This window comes from Genypterus blacodes, unplaced genomic scaffold, assembly GCF_046128005.1.
Source record: "Genypterus blacodes isolate CSIRO-AG114 ecotype Tasmania unplaced genomic scaffold, CSIRO-AGI_Gbla_v1 ptg000024l_1, whole genome shotgun sequence".
Classification (NCBI taxonomy): domain Eukaryota; kingdom Metazoa; phylum Chordata; class Actinopteri; order Ophidiiformes; family Ophidiidae; genus Genypterus; species Genypterus blacodes.
In genome coordinates, this window is record NW_027466837.1 from 1,289,190 (window position 1) to 1,300,599 (window position 11,410).

Consider the following 11,410-nt stretch of genomic DNA (forward strand, 5'->3'; position numbering starts at 1 on the left):
TCCTTTATTCTCATAAGGCATCACAACTGTACAGCACGTTGCCCCACACCTCCACATTGTCTTTAGGTCGTACAGACAAAAATATAAAAATATAGATTGACACGACGCTCACCATGAAGCATTTGGAAACAAGCGTACATTCGGCCTTTCATTAGATTCTGTCCGACCTCCGCACGGCCGCAGCGTCGCGTCGGGAGATAGAAAAGAGACTCGACAGGAAATCTGCAGCTCGGCCAGAGGAGTCACAGAGCGGCTGCGTGCGACCTTTGACCCGGGCAGACTGACGTGTAGGCCAACGGACAGCCGGAGACATTTTTGGCAGCACGATCCTCACTCATGCTGCAGGATCGTCCTCAGTGATACAGTAGAGCCCTTATTCGTTTAGTTACTAATCACTACACTGCAAGGGGAAACACCTGGGGGTACACTTCACAACAACATGGAGAGAGTGTGTGTCTGCGTGTGTGTGTGTGTGTAAGAGGGAGACGTCCTGAGGTGACAGCATGCATCACTTTCATTTCACGACATATAACCACGGTGGCTTCGTTGCGCCCCTCCCTCCTCCCTCCTTCTTCTCCACTTCCTGCTCGTCTCTGCGTTCTAAAGGAATGTCAGTTACATCACGTAAACACCAACAGTGACCTACACCCAATGTGAAAACAAAAAAATACATTTGGCAAACTCATATCTGCATTTATTTATGTCATCAGTCAGTACAACAGTTAGTACGTCGCAGATCAACCGCCACGTCACCTGAAACGGAGTGAGAGGAAACTCAGTGACGTCACCTCTAACGTCTCACTCCCCCGCCCGCCGCTCTGTGCTTCATCGCGTACAAACAAAGGAAGTCTGGATTAGTGGAATGCCATGATGAGAATAGTATCAGGTGGTGACGTCGCTGTTGTTAATAATGACAGTGAGGATGATGTCATCAGGCGCAGCAGTCGGGTCCTCAGCGGGGTGCATTATGGGTAACATCACGCTCTGACAGGCACAGACGCTGGAGCTTTGACCTGTAGGACCAAACACACACTGCTTTGTTTGTGTTTGTGTTTGTGATTGTGGTTGATTCTGTCCTGACTGTAAACTTACTCAGCTGTCAGCTCACACCGGGGCTACGCCTCGTTCTCGATGGTCATCCCGTCGTTGCTGGCGCCTGAACACACACACAAGCCGCCGCCCACGTCACCACAAATCTGATTCAGTACCAGTATGATGATACCAATACCAATGATGCTTGTTTGCTTTAAAGGGACAGCGGGGACAAGCTGCTCCAGACAGAGGAGGGGTGTGTCCCAAAGATGTCTCCCCCTGTCTCACTGTCTGCCCCTGTCTCACTGTCTGCCCCTGTCCTCCATTCTGAGCAGGTAGTGTGTGGAGGAGGATCAGAGGAAACAAAATGGACACGTGTTTATGTTTGGGATGCAACCATAGTGAGTGGAGAGGAGGAGGAGGAGGAGGAGGAGGAGGAGGAGAGATATCTGGGACCTATCAGCGACATCAGCATCATCTCACCCTTTTTGTTTTTGTCGGCTGCACTGTCACTCTCTGACCAGGAGGGGGTGCTGGTGAGCAGGCGGCTCTGAGACTCCCTCAGTGGCTTGGAGGGGAACTGGCGACTGTCTGCTGCACTGGAAACACAATTCAGAGAAACCCAGAAATAGACACAAGCAGGGGTGCAACTAGGCATTCTGGGAAAACTGCTTTATCCGTGGCGTGATTGTGATGAATGGCAGAGGAGACGTGCCAGCATCGTTAATAATCCATCACACCTCCTCTACCTGCTCTCACTGTTACCGATGTGCTCCTCTCCTCGTTTCCTCGCCTCCTCCTTACTCACCCCTTGCTGGCGGCGTCGAGGCTGCCGGGTGACGCCGGCTGCTCGGGGTCCAGATTCACCAGGCACGTCGGGAAGGAGCAGCCGTCGCCCAAACTGGACAGCCGGCAGGAAACACAGAGGGACAGCAGCCGTAAGTAGAAGAGCAACACAAACTAACCTTCTGTTTCTTGTCAGACATCTTACCTGGAGAAGACAGGGACGGGCCAGAATCTGGTCTCATCGCCAAAGACCTGGAGGAAGTTCTTGCCGATGCCCAGGCTGAAGCCGTTCTTATCTGTGCCGTGGCGGAACGCAGGAGCGCGCACGGCCTCTGGGAGGACAGACATGAGGACAGACATGAGGACAGACATGAGGACAGACATGAGGACAGACATGAGGACAGACATGGTAACCAGACAGTCAGACTGCTAACAGATCCTCATTCCCAAGTAGACAATTTAGATTATTGTTAGACGTGAATTCACCCAAAATATCCATTCCAATAATAAGAAAGTAGGTCAAAGTTTAGGTCCAAATACAAGTTTATGTTTGCTTACAACCACAGTGTTCACTTTAGATTCACACACCCTCTGCTGCTCTCATCACACTGTTCTCATAGTTTGATCCAAACCCAGTAAGAATGATGCCTGTGACAAACACAAACACACAAACAAACAGCAGCGATCACAAGCTGCTCTCCCACGGCGGCCCGGTGGGCGAGCAGCTTGTGTTGTGCCCCCCTGCTGCTGCTCTGCGTCCTACTGATGCTGCTGATGAACTTTCTGAGTAAAAGGTGATCATAACTTATAAGGAAGCGGAAGAACTTTGAAAGTGTCTTTGTTCTGCGGGCCAAGCGGGCCTCGGAGGGCCGTCAGGTGCGACCTCACTTCCTGTGTCACTAAGCTTCTTACTGCTCTGAGCCTCGTGTCTCTGCCTGGCGCTGTAACGAAGCTCCCCGCTTAAATCCACGCTCCTCAACCTGAGACAAAGTGAGCCACTGTGCACACATAATAAGAATCTGCGTGATAACGGCCCACAGAGTCTCATCAACCGGCTGCACTGATGAGGACGGGGACTGATTGTCGGAAAAAGGAGGAGGAATAAAGCATCCTTCATCCGCCAGACGCTGCAAATACGGAGCGGACTGAAAGCGGATACACAAGATAGATGAAAGATGAGAGTGCTGCCCCGCTGAGGCTGCAAACACACACACACACACACACGCACACACACAGACAGGCATGAGGAGGTACCACCTACCAAGTGTGGATCTGTTCTTGCAGACGAGCCAGCAGTGATAGGCGAAAAGAGAAGCCAGGCTGACTGAAAACATGGACGCAGCAAAGAACAGGAAGAGGATGTGGAACTTGGCCTGAGTGTCTGGGAGGCCGTTCTGAGGGAAGAGAGTACACAGTTAACCTGCAGCGGGGGTCAGAGTGGGTGTGGGAGTGGGTGAGACAGGACGTTGCTGCTGCTAGGCTACGCTAGAGAAGCTGGTTAGACTGTGACTGTTAGCTGTGTCTACTTCAGGGGGCAGCGGTTGGTGGATTGGCTCATACCACGTATTCTCTCAGGCGGAAATGAGCTCTACCTCCGGCCTTGTAAGACAATCAAATATCACACACAGGGATCAGAAAGCACACGGTTAGGTCGTCCGTTTAGCATTTGACAGATCAGATATCCTGCAGTGAATCAAAGGTTTCTCTGTGAAGACGAGACAAAGACACGCTCACGCTTACCAGCCAAAACTTAACGAAGTATTTCAGATCTGTGGCGGTTATAAAAAGGCAGTAGAGCAGGGAATACGCCAGGAACAGCATGAAAAACTTATAGTTGGAGAATCCCACACAGTTGTTCACCCTGCAACAACGAGGAGACGGGCGGGGTTAGAGTCTGGAGACCAGATCGAGGACCAAGATGCAACGGGAGAGTTCAACTGGCAGGATGGCAAGACAATCATTTACGTTTACGTTTAGTCATGTGGCAAAATTGAGGTCAGGGTTATAGGGTAAGGGTTGGGGTTTTGTCTTTGAGCCTCAGGTTGATGATGCTAAAGCAAGGATGTACGAGCGCAGCAGGAAGTAAGAATGCGTTGTGTCTCATGTGTTTTGTTACCAGGGACAGTGGTGATCCATCTTTAGGATGCACCTGAAACACAGCAGAGTAAGAAGTCAGTGTCACCGGACCTGTCAGAGCTGAGGTCTGTCCTGTGTAGGAGCGTGAGCAGAGCGTCGTACTTATCGCACACGGAACAATGGTGACATCGGTCAGGCTTCAGCAGCTGGCAGCGGTCACAGAAGCGGATAGCTGAGGAGAGAGACGGGCGGTTCAGTCTCACGCCATCACCACCTCACCTAATCAGGGCACGGCAGGCTGTGTGTGTGTGTGTGTGTGTGTGTGTCCTTCACCTCCAGAGTTGGTGCGTGTGTAGATGGGCAGGTCCTTGGCTATTCGCCTCAGGATCTCCTGCTGAGACTCTCCACGGTCTTCACGCTCCAGCAGCTCTTTGTCTGAGTAGGAAAGGTGAAACTGAACACAGGGACAGAGAGAGAGAGAGAGACCTTTAGCCTCACAAACACACACACACACATTAAATCAAGTTTCATTTCACTGAGACTGCACAATATTAAATAGTTACATAAACACTCTCTTAAACAGATGAACAGATGTATATGTGTTTTGCAAATAGACTCAAATAAATCTGGAATGCAATTTAGTAAGATGAATGTAAATGAATCTTTTTCTTTTGCAACATTTACTTATCTCGAATTATTTGACATACATCATCTATAATCATAATGTGTTTAAGTTGAAGTTGAATGTGTTTGATTTTATTTATAATCAAAAACAAAAAGGTTAAATAGACTTAAATCCTTTAACTCAAAGTGCTTCCACCTGTGCTCCCTGCAGCCAGAGTGACAGGTGATTCCAATACAGGCTGATTGCATGAAGGAGCTTATGAGCCCCAGAGAGGCAGCAGCTTTCTCCTGAAGCAGCATGGCTGCATGCATGGAGTCAGGGAGAGGGTGAAGAGGGAAGAAAACTGTGATGTGATGAAGAACGTTGTGATTGGGAGACTTTATAAAGATGGGAAATGGAACAGTCAGTGTCGGAAGGCTGCTGAACATGAGCCAAACACAGGGGCAGCCAGGGAGAGGAAGAGGAAGAGCCATGCTATCAAGAACAGAAGTTATGCACTGTTCCCTGTTTACAAAACTGAAAAACCAACATGAGTGCTTCTGACTTGGCACAAAGTTGCCCGTTGCCCATAAACCTCCAAGATTAAACTTGGGTCTGAGGGAGCTCTGCAGGGACAAAGAGCCCAAACACACAGCAACACAATCCCACAAAGAGTTTGTAAAGAAGGAGAAAGTGAAAACTGTGACGGGGCCAAGTTTGTCCCCCTGACCTGAATCCAAGAGAGCAGCCGTTCCCAAACTGAAGAATGCTGCGGCCCCATTAGAGCTCTGAAAGTCTCCTGCTGCACTCAAACCTTTAATCACAACTCTGATCAACACACCAGACTGAGATTAAGGATTCATCTATAAACATTCATAAACAAACTGTGTGAACGTGGGCCTACGGCAATACAGTGCAGATTAATAATGATAATTGGGAAGGAGGAGGCTGAAGAAGGAAGGAAGGGAGGGAGGGAGGGAGGAAAGGGCTGGGGAAGGGAGGGAAAGGGGCTGGGAAAGGGAACAAGCAGCTGGGAAGGGGAACAAGCGGCTGGGGAAGGAGAGGGAACAAGCGGCAGGGGAAGGAGAGGGAAGAAGGGGCTGAAGTGAGAAAGGGGAAGTTGTTATTGGAAATGTTGCGTTGCTGCTTGATGGGTAATAAGTTGTGAAAGTGGATGAGGGGTCCTGGTCTTTGTTGTTGATTCCCACAGAAGGCGCCGGAGCTTTGGTCTCTGGGTGGCGTTTGGGTTTCTTGCAAAAGTTCAAAAAATGGTTTCTTTCTTTGCTGTTTGTTTGATGAAACATCCTGAAACCTTGGAGTGTGTACTCTACACACTGTGCTGGTACCTCTGATGCAGTAATATGTGTGTCAGCTGTAAAGGCAGTCAAGGACGCCTGTGTGTGTGTGTGTGTGTGTGTTTTGGCTGCGTTTCCTCCAGCAGGCAGATGGGAACACAGCAGCTGAGTGCTCAGATCACTTTCAGCCTCCAATGATTGAAGGCTGAAAAGGAGCAACTTTGATGACAACTATTGGCCTTTCCGGCAAGCGTGACATGTCATCATCCTGATCCTAAACGCTGGTGTCTCCTATCAGGTGGTTGTCTCGCCCGTTTGCCTCGTCGCTGTGAGGCTGAAGTGCGACGTGGCTTTTATTTCTCTGAGACCTGAGTGCAGCTGAAGTGCTGCGGTCAGGAAGTCGGCCATTAGTCTGCTGCTCCCTGCACTTCCAGCGGAGAGTATTATTAGTCTAAACGCAGCTTTCAATCACGCAGGGCGGCTCTAACCTACATCTGCACTTCTCACCGAGCTTCATCATCATCATCTTCATCATCATCACACTCACCTCCTTCAGGGGGTTCATGGGCTTGGTGAAGATGGTCTGCCAGTACGCCCACACAAACATGAAGAAGACCACGTGGTACACCAGCAGGTACACAACTGCAACCAGAGAACAACACACAATCATCTCCACGTCGCCAAGGAGATCACAGGGTTTTAACTGTCAGCTTGATGGTCTTATGGATCATTATTCAGGTCAGGTGTGGAAACAGCTGCCTGAACCCTTTGTGCTCCCATGCCACCTATAAAGAGAATTGAATGTGGAGGATTGATGGAGTGAGTTTGTGATCCTCTTTGTGTTCTGTGCTCAAAGCATCAAGTGGACAAAGACGTCTCCACAAACTCAACATGAAGAGACGTTCAGACTGTATTCTATTACGGTTCTATTACAGTAAGAGTTAATTTGGGATCTATGGGATGTTATGGATTCTTTTACAGAACACAGTGACTCTGGGCTTTGGCTCACTATTTGGCAGGAATTTAGAACAACAAAGATTCATTCATAATCCTGGGATTGAGGAAAGTGATTTGAATACTGGCAAATGCAGTTCAGCATAGATCAATCAGTTTGTTTTGAAAGATGAAGTTGTCTTACTGGTGACTGTGATTGAACCTTACAGGCGAACCCAAGGGGCTGAATAGTGAGCAGGAGCTCACAGACATGAACAGGATTAGAGATGATGCACTTACTCTTTTCTGCCGTGTCCTCGATGGACTCTGAAAAATGAGAGATGAGAAGGCGGTCAGGTCTGTAGAGAGGCACAGAGACGCTTGAGACAGAGTGGAGCGTCCTGAGTTTAACATCAATCACAGGGTTTGTTTATGATCCATGCATTCATCATGTGTGTGTGTGTGTGTGTGTGTGTGTGTGTGTGTGTGTGTGTGTGTGTGTGAGTCACTTCTGAAAGCTGACTGCACACAAACGCAGCATAGCCCCTTAAAAAATTCATGAAACGAAATCGATACACAGCACAGCCGCCAATCCAATATTTACTCTCATTATTCAGATGATATGGGCCAGCATTAGCATTAGCATTAGCATGTATCGACATAAAGGCACCCAGAGCAACAGGAACTCTGCTGCAAGCCTGAACGCTGAGAGCTGCAAACACAAAAGCTGGGAGATCTGAACCCACACCTGCAGCACAGGGGTCCATCCACCCAGAACGTGGACACACACACACACACTCTCCAGACTCCCACTAACAAACGGCACAATCATTCCACACAATTTAATATATGTCCTGCTATCAAAGCAATTATAAGGGAAACACAACAGAATCAACCATCTACTGAAATGAGTCAGTAAAGAAGCACACACACACACACACACACACACACACATACACAAGCAGAATGTGAGGAAAGGTGAGCCAAGGATCTGAATCGAGGCACGCAGCCAGAAACCGTGCGAGTCTGACAGGGAAGCATAAATATGTGTGTGTGTGTGTGTGTGTCTGTGTGTGTGTGTGTGTGGTTGTGGAGGTTTCTTAATGTGTGTGTATGAAAGCATTGTTCCTGAGGCTTATGCACACCGCCGTATACCAGCATCCCCTTGTATCCTTCTCTTTCCTCGCCACAAACCTCCTTCTGTTTTCTTTACTATCTCAATAATTCCAACAATAAATGGCCTTCACGCTTCCCGGGGATGAACTCGCTGCGTTTGAATGTTGGGCGGCTTTAATAGAAAGTGGGTCAACCTCAGATGGCTTGGGGTGAATTATGCGAGTCAGACAATGGGATTACCTGAGCGGCTGAGCGAGACATATCAGCTGACGCTACTCTCGCACAATTGTCCATCTGTCTGCAGATCGTATGTTGGCCCTGCGGCGAGCGAGCGACTGAGCGGGCGACGGCCCGTCCGGCTTTCTCAACATTCCCATGTGACTCCAACGCGTCACAAGTTTGCTCTTGTTTGACTGGATGCAAATTAACATCCAGGGGTAAAGAGACACACGGCTGGTTGAGCTTCTCCTGTCTGCATGCAGCACTGAAGAATACATGAATGAATGACTGAATGACTGAATGAATATGTCATGATGGCACACGTCACACATGATGTCCTGTAACTCTAGAGGAGCTCTAACCCGGGATAGAGGGCTGCCCGGGCCTCTGCGGTGAACCCGGTGACACAGCAATTCAACGCTCCTCTGACCCACAAGTCCAGAATGGAGCAGAGGTCTGAGTTAATGGACTGGTTTGTAACCGACAGCTCTGCCGTAGTGGAGATAGATGGCAGAGAGTGGAGCAAACAAGACGTGGGGACCAATCAGGGCAGCAACACTTGGTCTCTGTGACTCTGCGTCTGCCTGCTTGGTCGCATTGATCGGTGTCCATTTCAGCCCCTTTTAACGGAGGAGATCTGCTTTCCTGCTGGTCTGACGTGCTGCCAAATGGAGCAGAGAGGAGAGGAGAGGCTACTCAGACTCCTGAGACATCCTAGAAACCCTTACTCACTATCCAGGTCAACTTCCATGTTCACCGTCTAACCAAACAATCGCAACATGCAGCAAATCAAACCCAGAGAGAGAGAGAGAGAGAGAGAGAGAGAGAGAGAGAGAGAGAGACTGAGCGTGAGGGCCAGGCCGACCCAGAGCTGCTACGCCCGGGGTTCCTGCCAAAAGATAAAAGACAATGCAGCTGCCAGTGAGGAAGAGGAGGATATAAATCCTGATAATGAAGCTCAGCAATCTGCATGAGCCCAAAGCCATTACAGTAAGTCTGTAAGACAGCTGATGGTGAAGGAGTTAATGAATCTGAGCCTCACACACTGACACCAGAGGGGAGGGAGAAGAATTCATCAACCACATATACACACACAAGTCACAACACATGAGAAAATAAAGAAATAATCAAAGAAATGCTGTTTTGAATCACACTTTTGACATACACACAAAATCAGAGCTTATTGTTTTGATTTAGAGAAGAAAACTAAAACACAAATAAGATGAATGAATGAATGAATGAATGAATGAGGCTCTGTGTTGTGGGAGGATTGTTACATTATGAGTAAAGTAAATGATCCCTGATGGAGCCTTAATGAAGGATAATAACAAACCCGGAGCCTCCTCTTCCTCCTCCTCCTCCTCCTCCTCTCCTCTGTGTTATGAATGAAAGCTTCACATGCATCAGTCTGACGCTTCAGCTGCTTCATGTGACTGACAACTGACAACTGACACTATCAACACGAAAACAACACAGCGGCTCCTCTGCAGCCCCCCAAACACACACACACACACACACGAACACACACACACACAGGTACAGCATGCACGCACTCGTACTACGCGGCGGCTCTTACCTATGCAGAGCTGCAGCACATAGGCGTAGTAGGACCACGACACTATGACCGCGATGAACAGCACCGGGATCCAGTACAGAACTCTCTGACAGCCCCGCTTGATACTACGAGAACCCGACGGTGCCATAGTCTAGGAGCGGATCATCTCGTGTGTGTGAGCGTGTGTGTGTATCCGTCTCTCTCTCTCTCTCGCTCTCTCTCTCTCTGATCAGCCTAATCGGCAGCTCAGACGCAACATCCTCCCTCCCGCCTCTGCTGCTGCTGCTGCACCGAGTTCCCCCCCTGCTCGTCCTGCTCAGCCTCCCCGGGCTCCACAACAAAATATCAGACGGCTCTCTCACACGGGGGCGCGCACACGCACACGCACGCGCAGACACAGACTCGGCACAGCCCTCTGCTGCGTCCCCACAGGTTGCCATGACGTCGGAGGGATGCTGCAAACCCTGCAAAACAGGCCCGGGTACATGTCCAATCACACACTCCCTACACACACACACACACACACACACACACACAGGCGGAGGCAATGAGATCTGCAGCAGAAGCAGAGGGGTCACATCAGGTGAGCTCAGTGGATCTTTATGGTTCCTGGGTGGCGTCTTGTTGTACAGCAGGCAGACAACGTTACACACAACAGCTCCTTATGAGAGCAACAGCTGGTGGGAACAAATCAGAGGAAGATGTAATCAGATCAGCAGCTGCAGCCTGGCAGGAGAACGTTACTGTACCATCACTGATCTGCTCCATGCAGGCTGGACGCCTCTGGTGCACTTTGACCTCAGTTGAAGACAAAAAAATGCAGTTGTAATTCATTATTTGGGTTAAATTCTCAGTACAGGTTCTCCACAGGTCCCCTTAGGTCCTGCTCACATCTCCATCTCCCTTTATTTCATGCTGCTATAGAGGTCAGAGGTCAGAGGTTGTAGGTTCTGATGCACTGTGATGCTTCCTGCCCTGCAACTTTAACATCAATCTGTGGGAAACATTTTTGGCTGTGGAAGGCATCTTGCTGTTACTAGGCAACACACAATCAGCACACAGCAGCTTGTGTGTGTGTGTATGTGTGTGAGAGACAGAGCTACACCCAGACATGATCAACAGAAGCTGTAACACACCTGAAGCTCCAGACGGCACACACAGCTCTTTCCATCTCAGTGTGTTCTCCTCTGTGTGTGTGTGTGTGTGTGTGTGTGTGTGTGTGTGTGTGTGTGTATCGTGTTTATAAGTGAACGTTTTAAATCGACCCGAGCAGAGTTCATGTCCAAAGATATCAAATGCACTAAAGCTGAGACTCAGTGTTGTCATGACAGCATCTGGCTGCATGGTACAGCTTGTAGCCACGGCGACATGGTCAGATCCTACACATCTCTGGCTTGATGCTGATATGGAGGAAGTGTTTAAGGGCGTCTCTTGATCTGATACCAGCTCTATGGTTCCTTCCTCCATCCTTCCTCATTTCTGAGTCATCCTGCAAACAAACAAAACAACCTTAACAACAGATCCCAGATGTAAACACAACAGATGAACAATCAAAGTGGCTCCGTTACTAAACCCTGAGAAACGCCTGGGTGGAAACGAGACTGCAGATTATTAGCCTGTGACATGAATCATTCAGAGATAAGAGAGGCCTCATGATTCATACTGTTAATGATTCACTCTCAGGTCAGGAGGATAAAACAGGACATTTATTCTTTTGTAGTCCAGCGATCAGAACGCTGTGAATTTAGAAAGGAAGTAAGAGAAGAAGAAGAAGAAGAGGGAATGATGTCGTTA

General features: G+C 49.0%; 1 protein-coding gene across 1 annotated transcript; it reads right to left on the reverse strand.

Annotated features, from left to right (window-relative positions):
* Nucleotides 1–7: 7 nt before the first annotated feature.
* zdhhc2 (zDHHC palmitoyltransferase 2) lies at nucleotides 8–9,930 on the reverse strand. Its single transcript, XM_076143436.1, has 13 exons — nucleotides 9,638–9,930; nucleotides 7,027–7,053; nucleotides 6,341–6,435; nucleotides 4,228–4,348; nucleotides 4,057–4,126; nucleotides 3,935–3,967; nucleotides 3,559–3,679; nucleotides 3,080–3,212; nucleotides 2,024–2,150; nucleotides 1,841–1,933; nucleotides 1,516–1,631; nucleotides 1,093–1,156; nucleotides 8–1,013 (listed from the first exon to the last, which is right to left on the reverse strand). Exons 1-12 carry the CDS (start codon nucleotides 9,762–9,764, stop codon nucleotides 1,116–1,118), a joined length of 1,104 nt encoding a protein of 367 aa, XP_075999551.1. The 5' UTR covers nucleotides 9,765–9,930; the 3' UTR covers nucleotides 8–1,013; nucleotides 1,093–1,115.
* Nucleotides 9,931–11,410: the final 1,480 nt, after the last annotated feature.

What these genes read in the sequence shown, in the direction of transcription:
- zdhhc2 (XM_076143436.1), bottom strand. Translation starts at nt 9,764, where the DNA reads ATGGCACCGTCGGGTTCTCGTAGTATCAAGCGGGGCTGTCAGAGAGTT. An exon ending in CCATGAACCCCCTGAAGGAG is followed by an intron (nt 4,349 to 6,340) that starts GTGAGTGTGATG and finishes CCCTGTGTTCAG; the next exon opens with TTTCACCTTTCCTACTCAGA. An exon ending in CCCGTCCCTGTCTTCTCCAG is followed by an intron (nt 1,934 to 2,023) that starts GTAAGATGTCTG and finishes CCGGCTGTCCAG; the next exon opens with TTTGGGCGACGGCTGCTCCT.